We start from the raw sequence: 23,344 nt of genomic DNA, 5'->3' as shown, positions 1-23,344 counted from the left end.
CCACAAAACAATGTGCACGAGGCAGCCATGTCTGGGTGTGCTATTGCTTCATTAGAAAGATCTGTTTCTCCATTTAGTACACTGTATTAGAGCTAGTGAATATAATTGAGCTGTTATTTTTCCAACTGGGCTTCGGGAAATGAGTTGCACTGCTGACTGGCTGTTTGGCATAGTTCTCGCTACACCACCACCAAAACCTCAGGGCCAACACATCTCGGTATGGGTTTCAAGATGACCTGTTCCTATGAAGTGAGCTGTAGCTCACGAAAGCTTATGCTCAAATAAATTGGTTAGTCTCTAAAGTGCCACAAGTACTCCTTTTCTTTTTGTTCCTATCCCAGAAAATTAACCCTGGTTTGAAAGGGGCAAAAACCTCCTGTGAAAAATGCCAATGGCTATTTTTAGAAATCAGAGGTCTCCTGAGGGCAATCCTGTTGGCATACTGTAAACTCTGGAATTCTACGTTAAAGACAGTGACAACTGGAAATAAATTGCAGCATCCAAAAGTGGCTGAAAGACTGAGGCAATAACTCCTCTGGATTGTGGAATAAAAAGACTGTTAGAAGGATGTAGAGTAAATTAAAATGATCTGTGTTAAACAACATGGGCCCAGCTCTGCACTAGCATGTACACATGGGACTCTTCCTGATGTCAATAGGAGCTGCACAAGCATGCAATGACCTCATTTGATGTAATATCCACATATGTAATAGGTACAGAACACAGTATGTACCATGCTTATTACACAAATGGCCACCTGTTGCCCAGCTCCTTTTCAAAGGCTTGAGTGCAAATGAACAATTTCTTGGGACACTAATGTCCTTGTTTGGATGCCTAGCAGAGGTATTCATTCATGAGACAGTTGACTTTATCCTCTGGCAGAAAATAACTACAACTTACTAGAAGCCTGGCTTTCAGTTGCTAGCTATGTTTAGTGACCTTGCATGCTAGGAGTGGCTAACAGGTGACGTCAGAATTGTCCCTAGCTATTGAACAGTAATTTCTAAGGTAGAAGAAAACTGATCCCTGAAGGTGAGTCAACAGCATCCTTTCAATGCAACTTCTTCCATTGGCTGTTACTCTTTTTACCATACAGAGGTAACGATGCAATATGTATTGCCAAGCTGTACTTAGCAAAGATAGAATTTTTAATTTCACTGTGTGCACAACTCCCATTGAATCAATGAGAGCTTTACATATGGATCAACGGCAGTGAATGTGGTCTTAGAGGTTAAAGCAGGAGCGGGCAAACCTTTTGGACTGAGGGCCAAAATTGTATAGAGGGCCGGTTAGGGGAGGCTGTATCTCTCCAAACAGCCAGGCGTGGCCTGGCTCCCCGCCTCCTATCCGACCCCCCTGCTTCTTGCCCCCTGATGGCTCCCCTGGGACTCCTGCCCCATCTACACCCCCTGCTCCCTGTTCCCTTACAACCCCCGCATCCCCCTGACTGCCCCATCCAATCCCCTGTTTCATTCCTGACTGCCCCCCCCCCCCCGGAACCCCTGCCCCATCCAACCCTCTTGTTCCCCGCCCTCTGACTGCCCCAACCCCTAAACACACCCCCGAACTCCCCTGCCCTCTATCCAATCCTCCCTGCCCCCTGACCACGCTGTCTGGAGCACCGGTGGCTGGCGACGCTTCAGCTGCGCCGCCCAGAGCACCAGGTCAGGCTGCGGCTCTGCAGCCCCGCCGCCCAGAGCATTGTGCCAGCAGCATGGCATGCTGAGGCTGCGGGGAAGGGGCCGGGGGCTAGCCTCCCAGGCCAGGAGCTCAGGAGCCAGGCAGGAGGGTCCCACGAACCAGATGTGGCCCACGGGCTGTAGTTTGCCCACGTCTGACTTAAAGCAATATAGTCAATGGAGTAGTACAGAGCTCTTCTTCCAGCCAGCTAGCAAGGAAGCTCCATCCATTCCTCCCAGATTTTGATCTGGCCACAGTGATTTATGCATTGGTCACCTCCAGGTTGGATTACTGTGCCTCACTCTGTCTGGGCCTCGTAACAAAGCTCACAAGGAGGCTACAGCAGGAGAAATACAATAGGGCACTCAAAGATAAAATCCTAAACCAAGAAGACCACTGCAAATTGATCATACTTCTCAAGGGTAAAGCACTTTGAGAACCTCTGAAGAAATGCCCTATTTACCCATATTCAGAGAGGTTAGCTTTCTTGCATCTTACGTTAGGCTTTCTCTTCTTGGATTTAACATCCTTTTTTAAGCAAGATCCTGCTCTTACCTAGCTTTGCAGTAGGATCAATCAAGGCACAAGACAATCAAGTGACTTGACCGAAGTCATGGATTCATCTTGGATTAGAATAACCTGTGGAGGAGTGCAAGTCTGAAAGCAAAGCAAAGTATCATTCTCCAATCTACTCGAAAGTGGCAGCTGAAAAGTCTATCTGGCTTTCGTTTTTTTCTTGCTGACCTGCTGTGAGATGTCCTATTGACGCTTTGGCCTGGATCCTCAAAGGTATTTAGGCTCCTAACTTCCACAGAAATCAACCTTTGAGGAGCTGAGCCTTTCTGCCTTTTCCAGTCAAGCTGTACAGAATTAGATTTCATGTTTAGGTCCAACAGCTTTATTTTTTAACTCTTTACAACTTTAGCCTGTTGGAGGGACAGTGTATCACAAGTAGTGTAACCCAGAGGAGACTCAATCCTCTTTTGAGATGGGGTTCAAAAAGATCTGGTATAGGTGAAGGTGTTTGTGTCATACCTTGCAAGAGAATGTTCAAGAGTGGAAACACAAATCATATTTTAAGGGCACCGTAAGTCTTTTATTGAATGCACTGCAACAACTAGAGGGATGCAGGTGGCAGGCTGTGCTTGGAAAGTCCTCCAGTCAGGTGAGAGAAATTCTGCCTCATGCAGTGTTTAAAACTATCAATAAAAGAGTGGTGACTTTGTAGTTCCGGTCCTCAGTGGCATGCAGGAGAATTGGATGTTAGTCCTCCTAGCCTCTTGTTCTGCAGGCCACCAAGAGCTGTAAGTGCTACAGAGCTAAGCCCCTCAAACATTCTGTGTTCAAGCCCTACTGATCACTGGTCACCCCTCTGGATCTTGTCCACTCCTCCTTGATCACAAGGGTGGTGGTTCTAATATAATGCTTGAAAGGCAGGATTAAAAATTGCAGAAGATTGTTAGGAGCTTCAAATATTGTTCCTTTGCCCCTGCAGAATATGTATTGTTAAAATACAAAGAAATAGTTGTTGTATGTCAGCTGTGGCAAACGAGATATGTACATATATAATATTGCCATTTCTGTGGTCTTTCTGGAGATTGCAATAACTATTGGGAGAGAAGGGGTTAATAAAATAAAAAAATATTCAGGGCAGGGATGGAACACCAATTGATTTTAACCGAAAAATTATAGCCCATGTTTAAGATTTATTTCAGGTTTGCAAAGTACTGTATTTTCTAGGGCCTGGGGTCTGGTGGTTAGAGCCAGGAATCGGGTATCACGGTTCATGAGTGTGGATGAGTGTGTGACCTTGAGTAAATCATGTAATCCTTCCGTGCCTCAGTTTACCCATATGTAAAATGGGGAGAAGAAAATCTAAAGCCATGGGATCTTGTGAAGCTTAATTAATTATTTATTGTAAAGCCCTAAGAGATTCCCTCATGAAAGGTTCTAGATCAGTTCAAAGTATTAAGTATTATTACTATAAACCACATCTATTCCACTTAGTTAAAATAGTAAGGCAGCATTTCAGATATAAATATTAACTGATTCCTGCACTGCAGATTTCTTCTTGGATTCAAATTGTTGCTAAGGAGGAGGGAAAGGCCATCAGGGAGAAGAACAAATCCATTATTAAGGCTGGAAATGGAGGGCTGCCGAAGTGCCATTTAATAAAATGTAAAAAGCCCCTTTCTAAAGGGTGAAGCTGCAGAACACAATGAAAATGAATCACAGCTGACAGAGGAGATGCCAAGCAGCAAGCACTTACAACTAGAAAACTGTACTTAGAGATCATCCTGAGCCACTAAATGAAATGATCTCACTGTCCCCTAAAATAACCCTTTCCTCTTCCGCTCCCCAGCTTTGCAAGTTATTGCTTGACTACATTTTAATTTGACTTTGGATTTTTAGTTGGCATCAATGTATATGACATCAAGCAGCCCTAACCCTCTCAAGGAAGCTGCCTCATGTCATTCATTTCCCACCCACATTTGTCTCCATCTCGTACAAATCTGGCATTTTGCAGACTGACCCTACCCACAGTAAGCCTTGAGATGACAGCTGAAATACTCTTCAAATGCTGCTGTAACACAGCTTGCATACTTCTCGAATGCTCCTCATTCTGAAGGATGTCCTGTGTTTTTAGCCCCAAATTTACCTTTACCGTGCACAGACCTTCTGTGGTCTTTCTCTCAGGTTAATTTAAATTATTAGCATTAGAAATACTGACTCATGACACTGAGTCTATAGTCAATGTTCAGGTCCAAGAACTGATCCCACATAGCTCTATGTACAATCTCCCCCGCAACTGTTTGATCACACTACTGCACTCTTTTGTTTCTCTTATTTTGTCTTTGCTCCCACTTTGTGGAATGTGCATTTCAGGTGATTGAGAGAGAAGTTTGTGTCCACACATGCCACAGCACTCTCTTTGCAACCCACTGCTGGCTCCCTCATTTTAATCCAACTGTAAGTCCCACCTTGGGCAAGCTGAAAAGCTGCTCAGAGTGAATAATGATAAAGGCCCAAGTCCTGCAATCAGACCATTGTAGGACAACTCCTGCATTTGTGTGGAACCCTAATGAATTTTGCATGGATATAGGAATTCAGATTAATAGAACAGATTTCAGGATCAGGGCCACAGAAGGTGAAACTGGGCATTATTTGTTTCTTAAGGGTCCTACCAGCAACGAGCTGAAGTGGTGATCAGAGGAGCTCTGAGGGCACTAAACCAATGCAAAATGGTATGGGGAAAATTCTCCTAGAAATGTTTAGACAACCAAGAATCAAGATGCTGAATTATTTGATACAGTGAGACACTTTTTAAAAAAAGAGTAATATTGTTTAAAAACTCCTTAATTTGTTTTTAAAATCTTATCTAACCACCCCGCCCCCATTTATATCTTAGCACTATATGCAAATTTGGTCATGCAGTAGAGGGTCATATAATAAATAGAGTTAGATCATTGAGGTCATAAGCTTGTGAGGTCGACGATGTAATCACCTGATGTAGGGACCCTATAAATATTGAATTAATACTATATTTGACCTGAGGCAAAAGGCTATTTCAAAGTCATTTAACAGTGACACAAAGAGCCTTTTCCCCTTTAGATTTTGCTAGATTTATTTGGAGGTTATAGATTTAGAAAGGAGCAATATAATAAGCAAAAAGTGGCATTCCCTAGCTCAGGAAGGTTGACGGGTGAAAAACATTTTGCTAACTCTCATGATATTCGCTGTTTTTGTTATAGCCCCAGCTCCTGGAGTCAAGCAATGATGTGAGAATCTCAGCTTTCATTTAAAAAATGAAAGGCCTCCCAGTTGTGGAGGAAAGCTTGAAAATGTGACCTCAAAAAGCAGAAGACTAATAAAAAGAATCAAAATTTGTCTTATTTTAAAAATCTGTGAAATGGCAAAAGAGCCAAATGAGGGTAAAGAAACTAAACCCACATTATTTCACATTCTCTCATCTTCATTGTTGACAACTTTTTTTTAATTTTTATTGAGAGTCTTGGGATGTTTTGTTTAAAGAGCCTGCTCCTGGAGATAATTCATTAGGTGACAATCTCAGCTTTCATTTTAAAAAATAAGTTTCTAGCCCCCATGGTTGCGGAGAAATGCTTGAAAATTTAACTTAGATGCATCCTAAATGCTCAGAAATCAGAAAGCAAATAAGCCAAGTTAAAAACAACAACATGATTTTTACGCCATTCTAATGGGGAGGGGGAGGGGGTCAAACTGATGACTTTTGGACATTTGGGGTTGGCAATACTGCATCTGCTCTGTGCCATGTCTTTCATTTTGGGTCTTTGTCCAACTTCTAAGGCTGGCGTTACACATTGTCATTAGCAAGTTTCAAGCTCCCCCACAGTAACCTTAAAAGATGCTGGCAAAGTTTCAAGTCCTGCACACTTACCATGATCGTTTGTCACTGTTTACAAAAAAGGGAACACTAAAATATATATATTTTAAGGGCACTGAGAATAATAGAGAATGGGCTGCAGAGCCTGTGCACCAGTGACTCTCTCCATGGTTTAACACTGCTATTACTTAGCATATGTATAGTGCTTCAAATGAACAAAACACTGTAATAGCATTATGTAGTGCTACTTTGCTCTTCTGTGTCACCTTTTACATGTTGATCTCAAAGCACTTTACACATATCAAAGAACTAAGCCTCTCAGAGCTATATGAGGTAGGTAAGGTCCCTTGCCCCTATTTTGCAAATGGGAATGAGGGACGGAGCAACCAGTTTACCAATGTCATGCAGCAAGCCAGTCATATCAGAGCTGTGGCTAGAACCCTGATATCCTGACACACAGACACGTGTGCTAAACCTGTTCTGTACCTAAGTAGCAGAGAAGCTGAAGAGTATGAAGAAAAGGGCTATTTAAAAAACACCACCACCACAAATGAAAAACAACCCTACAGGGGTCCTGCATTTTTGATTCAACTCTAAGTTCCTCTTATTATAAAATACTAGATCAACCACTCTAGGCCTGATTCTTCACTGTCATGTACCTTGTAGTATTTCAGAGCTGTCCAAAGCAGATGTAAAATGCTACCATTCTGATTTAATAGCATTCTGAACCCACTTTGTACCCTCTGCTTTAGTGGTGTTATAGCAGTTGGCCTACTAATGTGGAACACTTGGGAGTGTTTTTAAGGGCAGGGACACTGTTGTCTGAAAGTCACCCGTGTCCGGTGTTTGTCATGTGGACTATGTGAAATGAGTTAATGATTCTTAGTCACATTTGCCAACGCACAAGAAGAACTATGTTCAGTTCCTGGCTCTGACAGAGGCTCCCTGTGTGACATGTCGCGTAAACCTCTATCTTGCAAGCTGCTTCGTTTCAGCATAACCCTGTCTGTGTGGATCCCTATTAGGCTCTGCCCATTCAGAGCAGTTTGCAGGATCAGAGCCTTAACTCTCTGAGCCTGGGTTTCCCATCTGTATGTCCCTTCTCCTACTCTGTGGCCCTTTTGTCTATTTAGAATATAAGCTAAAGGGATAGAAGATCTCTTACTTGGTGAATGAACATCACTCATGTACCAGACCCGCCCCCCGCATCATGAGACTTGCTTAAAAATTACAGGATTCAGAGTAACAGCCATGTTAGTCTGTATTCGCAAAAAGAAAAGGAGTACTTGTGGCACCTTAGAGACTAATGGATCCGATGAAGTGAGCTGTAGCTCACGAAAGCTTATGCTTAAATAAATTGGTTAGTCTCTAAGGTGCCACAAGTCCTCCTTTTCTTTTAAAAAATTACAAATGTTTTAAAAAAATAACTTTGGGGGAAATTGTGTTTGCCTTTTAGCTTTGGCGCTTTAAGGGGTGGGGCATTTTCAAACTCTTCTCTTCCTCCTCCTTGAGACGGGCTAGAAGCTTGTGTTTTTTTAAATTAAAAATGCAAGTTGTGATTCTTACATAATCCCAGGACTCCAGGAGCTGATGCTTTAAGAAAACCAGTCAACCCGGCCAGAGTCAGCACCGCCCTTCTGCCTACAGCCCCTAGCGGGCCGGGGCAGCTAAGCAATGCCAGGAAGGTGCAATAAAACCGGTTTAGACCCTGGCTGCTGTCATCCCTGTTGAGGGCCTCAGCAGCGCGCAGGCCCCAGTGGCGGTTACCTTCTCGCCCGCCTCCAAGCGGGACTGCCTGAGGCGCGTCCGCGGGGTGGCCCCTTCCACCGGCACCGGACTAACCTGGGATTAAAGCACGTGACGGCCGGTAAGGGGCAGAGCGCGCCAGCCTCCCCTCAGCGGGCGCGGGAACGCACAACCCGGCCAACGGCCACCCCAGGCGCCCGCCTGGCTCTGCCCCGAAAGGGAGGAGAGAGGCGGGAGGAGACGCGCTTCCCACAATGCATCACGGCGCCCGCGAACTACATTTCCCAGGCGGCTGTGGGGCAGCGGCGGCCGTGAGTCCCCTCCCCCTCCCGTGGTCGCTCGCCGGAGGTAAACAAAGTGTGAGAGGCCGACGGACGCTGCCGCAGGGTTCTGCTGTGGGGCGTCGAGGGGACGGGTCCGGGCCCGGGCTTGGAGCAGAGATGTAGGGGGCAGGACTGAGGCTAGAAAGGGGGGGGGGCGGAGTGTGGGGCAGGGGCAGGGCTCGGGAGGGCAGAGAGTGGGTGTGAGGCAGGGTTAGGGGCGGGGGCAGGGGGCAGCGTGTGGGGCAGGAGCAGGGGAATCTGGCTGTTTGATTCTCTCTTATCACACGTTATTCCTGCCCCAGCGGCTCTCTGGAGGCAGCAGGAGACGGGACTGCACCCCGATCCTGTGGGGCTCCCCCATCCTTCCCTCCCTCCCTCCCTGAAGGAGACGTATCCTGGGGGCGCTGTCCTTGAGGTGAAGAGTCCAGATCTCGGGGAGAGAAGGAGCTCTGTCACCGCTCCCCTTGGCCGCTCCTGGTGCCTCAGGTGGGGGATTGGAGTGTGGTGGTTCAGGGCTGCAACCCCCCCGCCCCCCCCCCCAGCCACCTACCTGGGGGCCATGGAGCGGGTGCAGATGATCAACATCCAGCGGCTGCTGGAGGCGGCAGAGTATCTGGAGCGAAGGGAGAGAGGTAATGGGGGGAGGGATGCTGGGGTGACAGCTCCCCAGGGAAGGAGTGGGGCTTGGGGGAGAAGGGGAAGGGCGGGTTGTGGTGAGAGAATCCCGTGTATGGAGGGGAAGCACCCTGGGGGTTGGTGGTGAGAGATTCCCCATAGAGGCAGGGAGATTGAAGAGGTGGGGATAGGGGTGAGGGGCTTCCATGGATGTTGGGGTTGGAGTTGGAGATCCCTGCAGAGGGGGAAGATTGGGGGGAGAGCGCCTGGTATGAACGGTTCTTGGGGATTGGGGTGAGCTCCCCACAGAGAGAGATGGGGAGGTCTGCGGCTACAGAGAGCCTGAAAACACAATGGGAAATGCCTATTTTACACTGTGTCCAGGTCAAACAGCTTGAGCGAGGACCAGGGAACCAAGCTGCCCATGCCATTGTGTCAGCTTTCAGTGTTTTCTGGGATCCTCTCCCCAAGGTTTACAGGGGCTTAAACCTCCTCCCCTGGGACTGGCTTAATAGTCCCTATCTTCCACAATGATATGGCTCTAACCCCTTTCTCACACAGACTTCTGCCTCCCGCCTGGTTATTGCAGGTCACTTGTTCTCTCTCTCCTCCTCTCTTCCTCCCCCTCCCTCCCCCCCCCCCCCCCCGGGTTATTTCATGCTTCTGGCCTTCCTTCCTTAGATCACTGGGTTCAAGTGAATGAACCTTTCTTCACCAGTTTCTCTCATCTGTTGATTTTTGTGCAGAGTGTGAGCATGGCTATGCCTCGACCTTCCCCTTGTTACCAAGCCCTGGACTGCAGGATCCAAAGCCAATGCGGAGGCTGAGCCGGGTGAGGAAACACAGCAGCGGGGGCAGCAGTACAAGCACTGCCAACAGGTACCATGCTGGGAGGCAGGGGCGGGAAGTCGTGGGGTGCAATGAAACCCGGGGCTGGGGGAAAAAGAGGAGACGAGATGAAAGCTCCTGGCTGGAGACCGTTGTGCCTGCTGCTGAGAGATACCTTGCTGGAAAAAAGGGGGGAGTCTCAGCACAGGGGGATCCAGAGCTGAGAGCCGCCATGTTGGGGACTTGACGCTGGGAGCAGAGGAGGCACAGGGGGGCTGTAGGTGGCTTGGCACTGCCACCTGATTCCATACCATGATCTTGAAGCTGGAAAGAGAGGGAGCATAGTGAGATCTTGGGCAGGGACAGCAATACTAGTATGACCAATAGGTGTCCCCTCTCTCTTCTCTTATGTTTTATGCTACCTTCCCATCTCAGAAGTTTGCTGCATTTCAGCAGGTAGACAGCAAGTGTAGCACTTTGGGATTGTAATGATAAATGTCAGGCAAAGGAAGGAAATGACCTCTCCAAAATGGTACTGGATATTTACTAAATCAGCATCTCGTAAAACAACAGAGTGGCGTAACTGGCTTCTATACATGACACGCTAAACTAGATACTAGAAAATCTCTGGCTGTCTTTCACCCAGATTCCTGGCTTTCAGAAAGTTGGGGTTTCAGTCTCCTTTCCATAAGGAGCTCCCTGCTTTCTGACTGCCAGTCACAGAATTTAGGAATTTACTCTTTTATAGGAGACCATGTTGTGTTGGTTGCTGGCCTGGTAAATCTAGGAGAGACAACCAGCTGCAGCCCTAACATGTTGCCTCTGATTCATTTCTGCCATCTTCTCTTCCTTCCAGCTGAGATTTAACTCTTTTTTTCTGTTACTTTCTCTCACCCCTGAGAGAGTGGACCATTCTCACTGGGACCTCTTGGGATGAAGATGCTACAGAAATGTAAAGAATTAGTATTAAAACAGGAAACTTCCAGACTAGCTATATAGTCTTCAAACAGAGCTCAGCCTTACTACAACGAGGCTTACATGATATGTAAAATGAAGGAGGGCTCTTCAAATGATAGAGCTTTCCCAAGGACATGGGGAAGGGGTGGTAGATTGGAGTGCTCGTGTGTATTCTCTTCTGTTTTCCACACTCCACTTCCCACATGCTTGGTAATAATGTGGCTGGGAGTAGTGTTGGAACTACTTGCTACAGAGAAGGTTTCCTCATCAGAATCAGCATCATCCTGGACAGTTTCCTGTGGTTGAGAGAGGAGTGTGTTTTAGTTTGCTTCATTGCATAGCTGCACGATCTTTTCCCTGTTCATTTCCGTGCAGTTCTGTTTATATTCCTGCTGCCTTTTGATCCCAATCCCAAATCTACGGTAACTTCTGCCTGTGCTGGAAAATTATTGTGAGTGCAGCATTAAGATCTGTTTTCTACCCTGCATAGAGTGGGTCCATGGAGCCCCAAAGTTTCCCCTCACTTTTTTTCCTCCTGCACCACTTTCCTTCAAAGGCTTTGTCATGTTGACCTTCCCTCTGACGAGGAGGGCTAGAAGCAGATCCCTTGGGAGCTTCTTAGCACCAGTGCCTGCATCTTCTGTAGAGTTGTGAAAAGTACTCCTCTCCTGGGGTCTGATTGCTCTGAATACCCTGTCAGTAGAGAGCCCTGTTATGCAGCCCTCATGTGGGAGCATATGATATTAGACCAGTATGCTTGTGGACAGGACATGGACAAAATAAAAATCTCTGAGGCCACAAGAAAATAGAGACAATGTTTTGTAGCTTTATTTAATGCCTCCTTTATATGCTTGGTACAGAGGGCAGAGGCTTTTTTGCGGGCGGGGGTTGTGGTCTTAACATGAAGTATGTTGCCTCTCTCTTTGATTTTTGTAAAGCTGTTGCATGCATGAGAGCTTGTCATGAACTGGCTGGGGTATGTGTCTAGTAGTGCCCTCTACTGGATGGAATTGGACCTGCTCAACTGTATGTCGTAGGCCTTATACTGCTGATGGATAGGCTTGGCAGAATTTGACTCTTTTTTATAATTAAGATGGATTATATCAATGTTTATTTGTAAGCATTTTTTCAACGTTTATCTAGTCAGATTTTCACAGTTGCACAAAATTATGGATTTTAAGCATTTTTAAAAATTTTTATCAATTACAGTTTTCATAGTTGCAGGAAATTGTGGAGGTTCAGACAGTGGGGGGAGGGAGGCAGAGGATATTTAATGTCAGCAGATGTACAAATACAAAAAGTTAAAGTTTTATAACCATTAAAACACAAATGTCAACATATGTAAAAATATACAAATAAAATAGCCTTAAATCAAACTCAAGCACCATATTCCTTATTTTGCCTGTAGGTAAATTTCAGTGATCATTGCTGGAAATATTTTTTCATCAGTGTGTCCGTGTATGGGATAATCCACATTTATTGATTAAAAATCTAATCCTTCCAAGCCTACGTACAGATAATGGGGATTCTCTTTTAGCTCAAGTCATAGCCAGCCAGTGCTTCTGGAATGAGATGATCAGAGTTCCAAATGGCTATGATGTGCAGTTTGGTGACAACTGTGCAGTTCTAGGGGATCCCAGATTTTCTGGAATCTGTTTTGCATAGCTTTGTGAATGCAGCATGAGCACTTGTTAAAATAGGGTCCATTGAGTCCCTTTCTGTTAAAATCAAAGGGTCACTTCGGTAGTCTGTGTCGAGTAACTGTCTAGTCAAGTCGTCTAAGGTTTGGTATTCAAAACCTGGTACTAGTTTATGGGTAAAAACTTAAGTTCTGTGGTGGTGGTTTTTTTTTGTTTTGTTTTTTGTTTTTTTTAAAGATTATTTATCTCATGAGATGTGCAATCTATTTATTGTAACAAAAATGTGGGAAGTCCTGTAGGTGAATGCCCAGTGTTACATTTTGAAATCTAAAGTACGATTGACAAAAAGTTCTCTCAAGCACATCTAATGAAATACACAGAATTTGTTTTGCTTACTTTGTGTGTCTTTAAATTAGGACGCTTTGGTTCATTTAAAAAAACCATGCAGGGCTAGATGACGGAAAGTTCTACAGAACCTGGATGTTCGTTTTCATTGGAGGAAAAATACATATAGTTAAAATCCAAACATTATCCTGCAGCATCTGCAACCCAGACATTGTAGCTGTTTCTTTCCAGCATGTCCCATCCTGTCATGGCACAGTTACTAGAGAAATACAAAAGAGTGTAGAGCCAGCCTATAGGAGTGGTGATGGAGTCTCTCTTTTTTAAAAAATGTGCAAGTTCTTCTAAAGTGTGAGAGAGTTTTTTAATATTACACCTCAAATGTAAATAAAATAATGAAGAAAAACATTCTCTCTATATAATGAAACAAAAAAGGGAACAAACAAACAAAGGTGAGGTTCTATGGCCTCTTGAGCCATTTCCGTGCCCTAGTGGCAAATGTGTGGTGACAGTGACATCATTTAGAATGTTTGGGGCACTGCATTGGCATTGCAGCTGTATAGCTGTCTGGCTGTGGTGGAAATGGGAGTTGCTGGACCTGAAAGAAGTGAAGTCCTTTTTTAGATGATAATACATAAACAACCCGATTCAAAGCCCACTTCAGTTAGTGGAGTTCTTCCACTAACTGAAGTGCGTTTTGTTTCCACCCCATTGTGTGGAAAGCCCCTCGTATTCGACATGAAGCAGTGATGTTCCTGGAATTCAGTAGTCTATTTCTGTATTGCCCTGGTCTAAGGTTTGTCTCATGTAATACTGTGTGATCTGCTGAACACCACTTTCAGTGTGTTGCCTCTTTTCCCAACTTTGGCTCTGATCCTGAAGTTGATGGTACACAGCCAGATTACTGTGGCTGTGGGGCAGTCCCTCTACAGTCAATGTTGCTTGCAGGATTGAGGCCTATGTCTATTGTGAATGGGTATTTTAAAGATCATTTTGGATCAGTGACTTGTATTATATAATAACGTCCCTCTACTCAAACATCTAGACACATGATTAGTTTTACTTGCATGGTTAGTCTCACTGAATTTAATAGGAGTATCTTGTGCTTAAAGTTAAGCACCTATGTAAGTATCTGCAGGTGAGGCTTTCTGTGCTGCACAACCTATAACAAGAGAAGTTTAAAAACAAAGTGCCTTGGTGCTTAACTCTTCCCTTTGCTTTAGTTAAATCCTCAGCATTTTTTAACATGATGGTTTTTTACTCATTCTTAACAAGATTAGGTGATTTCAAGTTCTTTATGTGAAGATGAAAAATAGTAATTTTTCATGTCATTTATATAATTTACCATGTGTTAGGAAGCAGACATTTGTGGGACAACAGTTGATTTCTGAGAACTTGCAAGAGGAGAGTGAAATATACCATTGGAGGTTATATTTATGTTGATATATCAGGAGGTTATTGTCTTTGGTATTACTGGGAGCTACTTTTGTGGATCCTCCACATATCAGTGGAAGGTGCTTAGACCTGATTATGTGAAAGATACATTATATTTAAGGCCTGATATGTCTGACTGTTGTTTATAAATTTTGAATAATAATATCAAAGGTTTTTTTAATCAATTTTAAATTGTTGTATGAACAGGAAATAAAGTAAACATGGATGCCAACTGGGATTTTACCAAAATCAGTTTAATGAAGTTAAGGCTTATAACAGATCAGAAATGAAATTATCATATTTGATTGTCATCATTTATATTTGTTTTGTGATCTGCACACTGCAAAGCCTATGATATCTTGGAGACATTCAGGGGCTGATACTGTGAGGTGCCTCATATCATATATCATATCATATATTGCCTCTATATAAGTCCGTGGTATGCCCACACCTTGAATACTGCGTGCAGATGCGGTCATCACATCTCAAAAAGGATATATTGAAATTGGAAAAGGTTCAGAAAAGGGCAACAAAAATGATTAGGGGTCTGGAACAGCTTCTGTTTGAGGAGAGATTAAAAAGGTTGGGACTTTTCAGCTTGGAAAAAGAGACGAGTAAGGGGGGATATGATAGAGGTGTATAAAATTATGACAGGTGTGGAGAAAGTGAATACTCTGTGATCATGGGAGACTTTAACTTCCCAGATATAGACTGGAGGACAAGTGCAAGTAATAATAATAATAGGGCTCAGATTTTCCTAGATGCGATAGCTGATGGATTTCTTCACCAAGTAGTTGCTGAACCGACTAGAAGGGATGCCATTTTAGATTTGATTTTGGTGAGTAGTGAGGACCTCATAGAAGAAATGGTTGTAGGGACAACCTTGGTTCGAGTGATCATGAGCTAATTCAGTTCAAACTGAACGGAAGGATAAACAAAAATAAATCTGCGACTAGGGTTTTTGATTTCAAAAGGGCTGACTTTCAAAAATTAAGGAAATTAGTTAGGGAAGTGGATTGGTCTGAAGAATTTATGGATCTAAAGCAGGGGAGGCCTGGGATTACTTTAAGTCAAAGCTGCAGAAGCTATCGGAAGCCTGCATCCCAAGAAAGGGGAAAAAATTCATAGGCAGGAGTTGTAGACCAAGCTGGATGAGCAAGCGTCTCCGAGAGGTGTTAAAGAAAAAGCAGAAACCAGGGAGTGGAAGATGGGAGGGATCAGCAAGTAAAGCTACCTTACGAGGTCAGAACATGTAGGGATAAAATGAGAGGCTAAAAGTCAAGAAGAGTTGGACCTTGCAAAGGGAATTAAAACCAATAGTAAAAGGTTCTATAGCCATATAAATAAGAAGAAAACAAAGAAAGAAGAGGTGGGACCGCTAAACACTGAGGATGGAGTGGAGGTTAAGGATAATCTAGGCATGGCCCAATATCTAAACAAATACTTTGTCTCAGCCTTTAATAAGGGATGCATCAGGCGAGGTATTTCCAGTAGGGATAAGGAGGTGTTAGTACCGTTATACAAGGCACTGGTGAGACCTCATCTGGAATACTGTGCGCAGTTCTGGTCTCCCATGTTTAAGAAGGATGAATTCAAACTGGAACAGGTACAGAGAAGGGCTACTAGGATGATCCGAGGAATGGAAAACCTGTCTTATGAAAGGAGACTCAAGGAGCTTGGCTTGTTTAACCTAACCAAAAGAAGGTTGAGGGGAAATATGATTGCTCTCTATAAATATATCAAAGGGATAAATACCAAAGAGGGAGAGGAATTATTTAAGCTCAGTACCAATGTGGACACAAGAACAAATGGATATAAACCGACCATTGGGAAGTTTAGACTTGAAATTAGACGAAGGTTTCTAACAATCAGAGGAGTGAAGTTCTGGAATAGCCTTCCAAGGGAAGCAGTGGGGGCAAAAGACCTATCTGGCTTCGAGATTAAACTCGATAAGTTTATGGAGGAGATGGTATGATGGGATAACATGATTTTGGCAATTAATTGATCTTTAAATATTCATGGTAAATAGGCCCAATGGCCTGTGATGGGATGTTAGATGGGGTGGGATCTGAGTTACCCAGGAAAGAATTCTCTGTAGTATCTGGCTGGTGAATCTTGCCCATATGCTCAGGGTTCAGCTGATCGCTGTATTTGGGGTCAGGAAGGAATTTTCCTCCAGGGCAGATTGGAAGAGACCCTGGGTTTTTTTTGCCTTTCTCTGTAGTATGGGGCACGGGTCACTGGCTGGAGGATTCTCTGCACCTTGAAGTCTTTAAACCATGATTTGAGGACTTCAATAGCTCAGACATAGGTAAGAAATTTATCGCAGGAGTGGGTGGGTGAGATTCTGTGGCCTGCGTTGTGCAGGAGGTCAGACTAGATGATCATAATGGTCCCTTCTGACTTTAATATCTATGAATCTATGAAAATAAGGAAGTGTTATTTACTACCTCTCATAACACATGAACTAGGTAGGAGTCACCAAATTAAATGAATAGGCAGCAGGTTTAAAACAAACAAAAGGAAGTATTTTTTCACACAGCGCACAGTCAACCTGTGGAACTCCTTGCTAGAGGATGTTGTGAAGGCCAAGACTATAACAGGGGTCATCTGTTCTGCTTATGACCTGGAATGAGTTTGTTGTACTACTTGACTCTGACCATGTACAAGGAGAGGATCTGAGACCACTGTCAAGGGAGGTCACTTTTTCTTTTTGTCTCTCAACTTTAAGAAGGTCCCCTTAATTTCCAAGCTCTGTTAGAAACAAAGAAGCTGATCCTGAAAAGGGGAGCCAGGTGGATATTCTGGTTTTCCACTACAAACAGATCCCTTTGCAGGATCAGGGAGGTGAATCACGATTTGCCAATTAGAAAAGGACAAAACTGTTAGAGAAAGTAGCCTTCTATTTAAGGCTTCTAAGACAGTATGGTAGGCTCTACATACCAAAGAGCACAGCCAAATGTCTACAAGGGCTTTTCTTTGAGCAAACTGTTTTGAATCTTCTATTCCGAGAATGGTTTGTTGATTTTTTTCCCACCCTCCCCTTTCCCTGATGTAGTTCAACTTGGCCAGACTGATGTAGATTTCACCTCTGATTCCGCCATGATCAAGAAGAGAAGATCTAAGTTTTCAGTGTTGGAGGTGAACTCACTCTCTGGTGGAACAAGTGCATGGTAGTACAGCAGGGTGGGTGTCCTCCAGAAAGTGTTTTGCCCTATAATACAGTAATATAGCACCACTAGTGTACATAACTCTGTACAGCAGGTGAACGTTCTAAATGCACAATGGGCCAAATGATTCCTTCCTGTAATACCATTGGCTTTGACAGAGTTACACTAGGGATGTTGGTGGCTGATCTCAATGGACTAACAAGTGTGAATGTCTTCAGAATCTGGTCTTTGAGGCCTTGTCTCCCTGGTGATTTCCCCTCATTTCAGGTGTAGACATTTGCATTGCTAGAGTGCTTGAAACCAGGGTAAGTTCCACTGATGCAAGTTGTTGCTTTCCTTGTCTCCATTTGGGATTTGCACAAGTGGCTGCAGCCTGATAGCTGACATTGGAGATAATTCCCAGTATAGACAGGGTCTCATGCACAATTTGTTTTGAGCAGAGTTTAGTGTTGTCATTCTATTATCTACAGTTGTCATGTAAGTGGGAAAAATACATAAAATGAGGGAGGGTCCAGTAAAAGTCATTCAGGAATGTAAATCACAGTACAGAAAAAGTAAATAGACCTTTATAGGTGAGATTAGGCTGGATTTAGTAGGGTTTCCAATTGTAAGACCTTTGTGATATCCTATATCATCTTATTCATTTTACAACCCACCATGTGGGAGAATCCTGCAGAGTTTCAACGAGTGCTCTCCTGGTTGTGCTTTATTATTAATATAGCACCATAAGTGTACACAGCCTATACAATAGATGAGCTTTTCCAAACATGCAATGTGCCAAATTCTTCCTTGCTGTAATTCCATTGGTTTCAACAGAGTTACACCAGGAATGAATCTGACTAATTTAGTGCTTTACCCTGCAGTTCTAGGAGCCCTTAGAAGCTGATACACACTGTTAGCAGCACCATAGGAAAAATACTACTGTGCAGTAGCACAGCAGGGATATTGTTGACTCTGGGCCTAATTGTCATTTATATTTATACTAAGGCACTTAAGTGGGTGTAATATCATTTTAAGGCCCATGTACACTGTTGATGTGGTATGAAGGGGCCCTAATGTAAATAAGAATCAGGCTCATACGTTTGGTTTATATATATAATCTATACTGCTGTACCTACGTTCTATAAATTATTCTTCTCTATGGCCAAAGGCCCATTAACCCACTAGGAACTTAGGTATGTTAATCATTTTAGCAAAACCTTCTGTGCTTACTCTAGAAGTGGCAGCAAGCAGCAGGTGCCGCAGCAAAATTGTTAGCAGACAAGACTCAGGCATTCTTAGCACCATGTTCTCTAGCCCTGCTCATGGTTAGAGGAGCATGTTAAAACCACTAGTGGCCAATATACATTGCTTACACTGGGGAAGCTGCAATGGTGCTAGAGCAGGGATGGGCAAACTACGACCCAAGGGCCGCATCCAGCCCTCCAGACATTTTAATCTGGCTCTTGAGCTCCCGGTGGGGAGTAGGATCAGGGGCTTGCCCCACTCCACGCAGTTCCCGGAAGCAGCAGCATGTCCTCCCTCTGGCTTCTATGCACAGGGGCAGCCAGAGGGCTCCGTCTGCTGCCCCCACCCCAAGTGCCGCCCCCGCAGCTCCCAGTGGCTGGGAACCATGGCCAATGGGAGCTGCAAGGGTGGCACCAGCAGACGGGGTAGTGTGCAGAGCCACCTGGCTGTGCCTCCATATAGGAGCTGGAGATGGGACATACGGCTGCTTGAAGTAAGCGCCCCCCAGAGCCTGCACTCCTGACCCCCCTCCCGTGTCCCAACCCCCTGCCCCAGCCCTGATCCCCCTCCTGCCCTCCAAACCCCTCAGTCCTAGCCCGGAGCATCCTCTTGCACCCTCAACCCCTCATCCCCATCCCCACCCCAGAGCCCACACCCCCAGCTGGAGACCTCACCCCCCCTGCACCCCAACCCTCAATTTCGTGAGCATTCATGGCCCGCCATACAATTTCCATACCCAGATGTGGCCCTCGGGCCAAAATGTTTGCCCACCCCTGTGCTAGAGCAATGGCAGATTTCAGTAAATGTTTGTTAGCTTCATGGCTTTTTGATGTCAAGCCCTTGCTGCTGTGAAGAATTAGTGCTCTGGGACAATGGAACTGATATTTTGGCTAGCCTATGTTGTTAGTTTCTGAATTCCTTTTTGTCTGTTTTCTCATGTTTCCACAAATAAGTGTATACAGCACACAGTTGATTCCCTAGTTTTAATTAGTATTCCTTGTTCATCAGTTTTTTGTCTCGCCCTCGTTTCACTTCTGTTATGTCTACTTCTGTCTGGAGTGCTTTGTCCACAGCTCGAGTTTGTGTTAACTCACGGTCGTGCTGCCTCTAAAGTTTAAACCTTTGCTTTAGCAGAGACTTGGTTGATACCTCTAGAGTTGGTGCCACTAGCTGCCCTGACTCTTGGTGATTTTATCCTTTTCCTCATTATTGAAGGCAGTGGAGAGAAGCAAGTGTACTTGCTTTACCTTTGGCTCCTGGTTGAGCTTTAAGATCTGATTCTTTGCTGGCCTGAGCTTCCAGTCCATTTTTTTTTTTTTTTTTTTTTCATATCAAGCTGCTGAGTTAATTGTCTTGTTTTTTGGAGTTGCCACTGTTCATTATCTACCAGGCCCTCCTGACAAACTTGTGCCTGAATTCAAAGACTGGCTTCTCTTTTTCTCTTTCTGGGAAACTTGACTCCTCCTTCTCATCGCCTTTGAACCAACAATGATATGATTTGTATTTTTGTTGTTGATTATTTTGGACTCTATCGGAAACTGTGAATCTCCAGAGCTGTGCATTTGGCTGGCCTTTGCCCAGATCTTGAGACACGGTCCTGTTGATATTGTAAGGAACAGTCATGTGTTTTCCATCCCTCTGGATATTTTCCCAACTCTTATTTCTGTGTTTTCTCCTATACATCCATTCTTTGGTCCTAGTTTGATTTTCATAGATATTTTGTTTCAGTACTCTATGTTGTTTTACCAGTCTAGGTTGAATTCATCTGGATGATTTTAAACATGATCTTAATCCATTGTTTGTATCATGCTTTCTTCTTACAAAACTGCAATGGACAGAGCTTTAGAATATTGCTCTTTCTGCTACATTGATTAAAGTTGCTCTGTAAGATTCACCCCCTCCCCCTTTTTTTAATAACGGTAGGCCAGATTCCTCTGTTATGGCATTGTAATTCAGGAGTAAGTGAAAGCAGGATATATCTGTCTGTTTCTTTGCCTTCATTTTCTATAGGTCTCCTAAGGGCATGGCTACACTTGCAGATGTAGAGCGCTTTAAGTGAAATCAGCCTTCGGAGAGCACAGTAGGGAACCACTGCAGTCTGTCCCCACTGACCCCTTCAAGCGCACTGGCGTGGCCACATTTGCAGCACTTGCAGCGGCATTGGGAGCAGTGCATTATGGGCAGCTATCCCAGCATGCAAGTGGCTGCAACGTCTTTTTCAAATACGGGGCTGCGTGGAGTGTGACAGGGAGTGTGTTGTGTATATATGGGAGGAGAGTGGGTTTTGGGGGGCTGAAAGCATGTAAGCTTGTAAGTTCAGACAGCAGCAGACCCCCGTCTCCCTGTTACCCCCTGCCTCTCTCTCTCACATACAGCATTCCACACTAATGGTTGCTTTGTCTTGGAGCAGATAAGCAGCTGGCTGTCAGAAACGGAGCTTTCAAAGAGCATTTCCACATTCCTGCAGCCAATTCCAAACAATGACAAGAGTGGCCACTTGATTTAAGGGGATTATGGGACGTTTCTGGAGGCTGATCAGAGTGCAGTAAAGCAACATCTCGTTCACTCTGGCGCCGCGGTGCTCCAGCGAGGGTGCAGCAAACGTTATTCAACTCGTCGAGGTGGAGTACCAGTGGTGCTGTAGCTGCGGAGTCAGAGCGCTCTACGTGCCTTGCCAGTGTGGACGGGTAATGAGCTAGTGTGCCCGGGGCTCCTTTATTGCGCTGTAACTCGAAAGTGTAGCCAAGCCCAGAGTGCTGAGCTACTACACTCCTGTAGATAGTGCTCAGGTCTAGGAATCAGAAGACCTGGGTTCTATTCCTGACTTTGGCATTGGCTTCTGGTGTGACTTTAAGCACTTCTGTGCTTTTGTTTCCCCAACTGTAAAGTGAGGATGATGATAGGTATCTTTCTTTGTGTTGTGCTCTGAGAGCTAGAGTTGTAGATAACATAACTGCTACATTGTTCCAATGAGACAGGCAGCTCACAGTTCTGAGCAGAAATGGAAAAAATCTTGTCTGATTGGAACTGTGTAAGTACAATCATTTTCTCTTCAAACAAAGTTGTTTTTAACCAAGTGGCATTTTGAATCAAATACCCCATTTCCAACTATCTCTCAAGGGAAACCACCCTCATTTGAGGGAACTTCCTAAGGTAAGAAGCCGTTCTCGCAGTTGATCATGGTGAAATATTTTTTTCTCAACAGAGTTTTTCGTTGCAGTGGATATTTCTGAGACTATTTCTGGATGTGACCCTCTTACTAAAAAGTATGTCATGTGGGAGGAAGCATGGTGTAGGGCACAGGACTGGGATTCAAGAGTCTTGAGTTCCATTCCTGACTCTGCCACTAACTTATTGTGAGAACTTAGGCAAGTCATTTAACATCTACAGATCCTGCCATCTGTAAAATGAGGACTATTGGTAAAATTTTCAGGAGTACCAGTCCCATTTTCAGAAGTGACTTATGCACTTGGGAGCCAGAGGGCTCATCTATATAAACATTTAGTTTGCAGCAAAGTGGGGTGTAAATCTACCCTGCATTAGCCTGTTGCGCACTAAGGGTCTGTGTATACCCAGCTGCTATGTATTAAAGTTCCCTAGTGCATTCTGATCCCTGCTTTGAACCTATTGGTTCAGGCCTTATGCTGGTTTCCAGCGTGTTTGAATATTCAACAGCCAAAAGAAAAACTTGGTTGCTATTTCATGACTAATTAGGCTTGAATGGTCCGAATTATTTGGATTATTTGACTAAGGCTGGTAACTACTTTATTTCTGCAAAATCTTGTCTCTGATCTGTTTTCATTTTACTTGGTTTATCCAGGAGTCTTTGACACTAGACACTAGAACTGTTGATCATAAAAATCCTTTGACATTATTTAGCTTCTGTGGTTTTGGCTTTAAGGATGTATCGTGCAAATGATTGAGGTCCATCCTTTCTGCTCATTTGTTTCAGTATGTGAGCAAAATCCTCTTCGGTTGTGATTTAGGAGGGTTCCACTGAGTTCTGTTCTTGGATACTTATTGCTTTTGAACTCACACCCTGTCAGGGATTTTAATAAAGCCGTGAAGATGCTGCTGCCCATGTCATAGATAAACGGAACCTCTTAGCTTCTGGGACTGTCAGTCTGATACCTTTCAGTAGCACTAAATTCACTTAAAAATGAAACCAACCACAGCTAAAGACTTACTTTTGCTACCTACTTCTAGACCTGTTTTGGTTTGTCTGTTTTTAATCTTTCTGATTATCATACAGTGAAATTTGGATGTGTGATTAGTGTACTGTACACTTACACAAGCTGATTTCATCCTTCTGTAGGAGGCTCCTAGGAGAGATCCGGAAAGGGAGTGTGTGACGATGTTAGGAACAGTCTGTGCAGGAGAGATGTTTATCTCTAGTATTGACCATTGGAGTGGAGGGCGACAGAGATGTCTTGACCTCTTCTCAATATATTGTAGGTGGGGCTAGAAGCACTGCCTATTTTAAGGTTGCCTGATACTTTCCATTCTAAGACCTTGTTTTCAATTTCATATAACTTTGCCAAACTTTAACTGTTTGAAATAAAATTGTCGGTATTGGTTGTCTGTGTCAAGCTGAATTTTTCTTGAAAGTTTCAGCTAAACAGTTCAGCGGTTTCCAAGAATAAGACTAAAGAAAAATGTTGTTCTCCCCCCCCCTTTTTTTTTTTAGTAGGACCATTTTTTGAGAAGCCCTAATACCCCCATGTTTTGCAGCATGGACTTGAAATTAGTCAGGGTATGGCCTTAATGTTGGAGACATCTTTTCCTGTTCCTGTGAAAATCTGTTCAAATTTGGCAAATTTGTAAGACTTAAAAAAGTTTCAGTTCACACATGCTCAGTTGAGACTTGCAAGAGCTTTGCTGCTTAAACTCTGAAGATTGTTTTCATTGAACGTGTTCCAGGCCCTTATTGCTCTTGCGACTCGAGTTCACATGCACCCCCCCACCACAGAACACCAAAGCATTCATCATCCCAGGGGTATGCGATAAATCCAAATTTTT

General features: G+C 44.2%; 1 protein-coding gene across 3 annotated transcripts in view; it reads left to right on the top strand.

The window, feature by feature from the left end:
* Positions 1-23,344, top strand: part of MXI1 (MAX interactor 1, dimerization protein) — an 87,133-nt gene that overhangs the window by 8,026 nt on the left and 55,763 nt on the right. Inside the window, exons 1-2 of one of the 3 annotated variants that reach the window (XM_084635631.1) lie at positions 8,029-8,137; positions 9,474-9,606. In XM_084635631.1, the coding sequence (XP_084491757.1) occupies positions 8,044-8,137; positions 9,474-9,606 (227 nt within the window). In that variant the 5' untranslated portion in view covers positions 8,029-8,043. Of the gene's footprint in view, positions 1-8,028; positions 8,138-8,379; positions 8,745-9,473; positions 9,607-23,344 lie in introns of those variants that run through there. The other 2 variants (XM_084635632.1, XM_084635630.1) reach the window with 2 other exon arrangements.

Source organism: Lepidochelys olivacea, assembly GCF_965140295.1.
Source record: "Lepidochelys olivacea isolate rLepOli2 genome assembly, chromosome: 7".
Classification (NCBI taxonomy): domain Eukaryota; kingdom Metazoa; phylum Chordata; order Testudines; family Cheloniidae; genus Lepidochelys; species Lepidochelys olivacea.
This window is presented reverse-complemented; position numbering and strand designations above follow the sequence as displayed.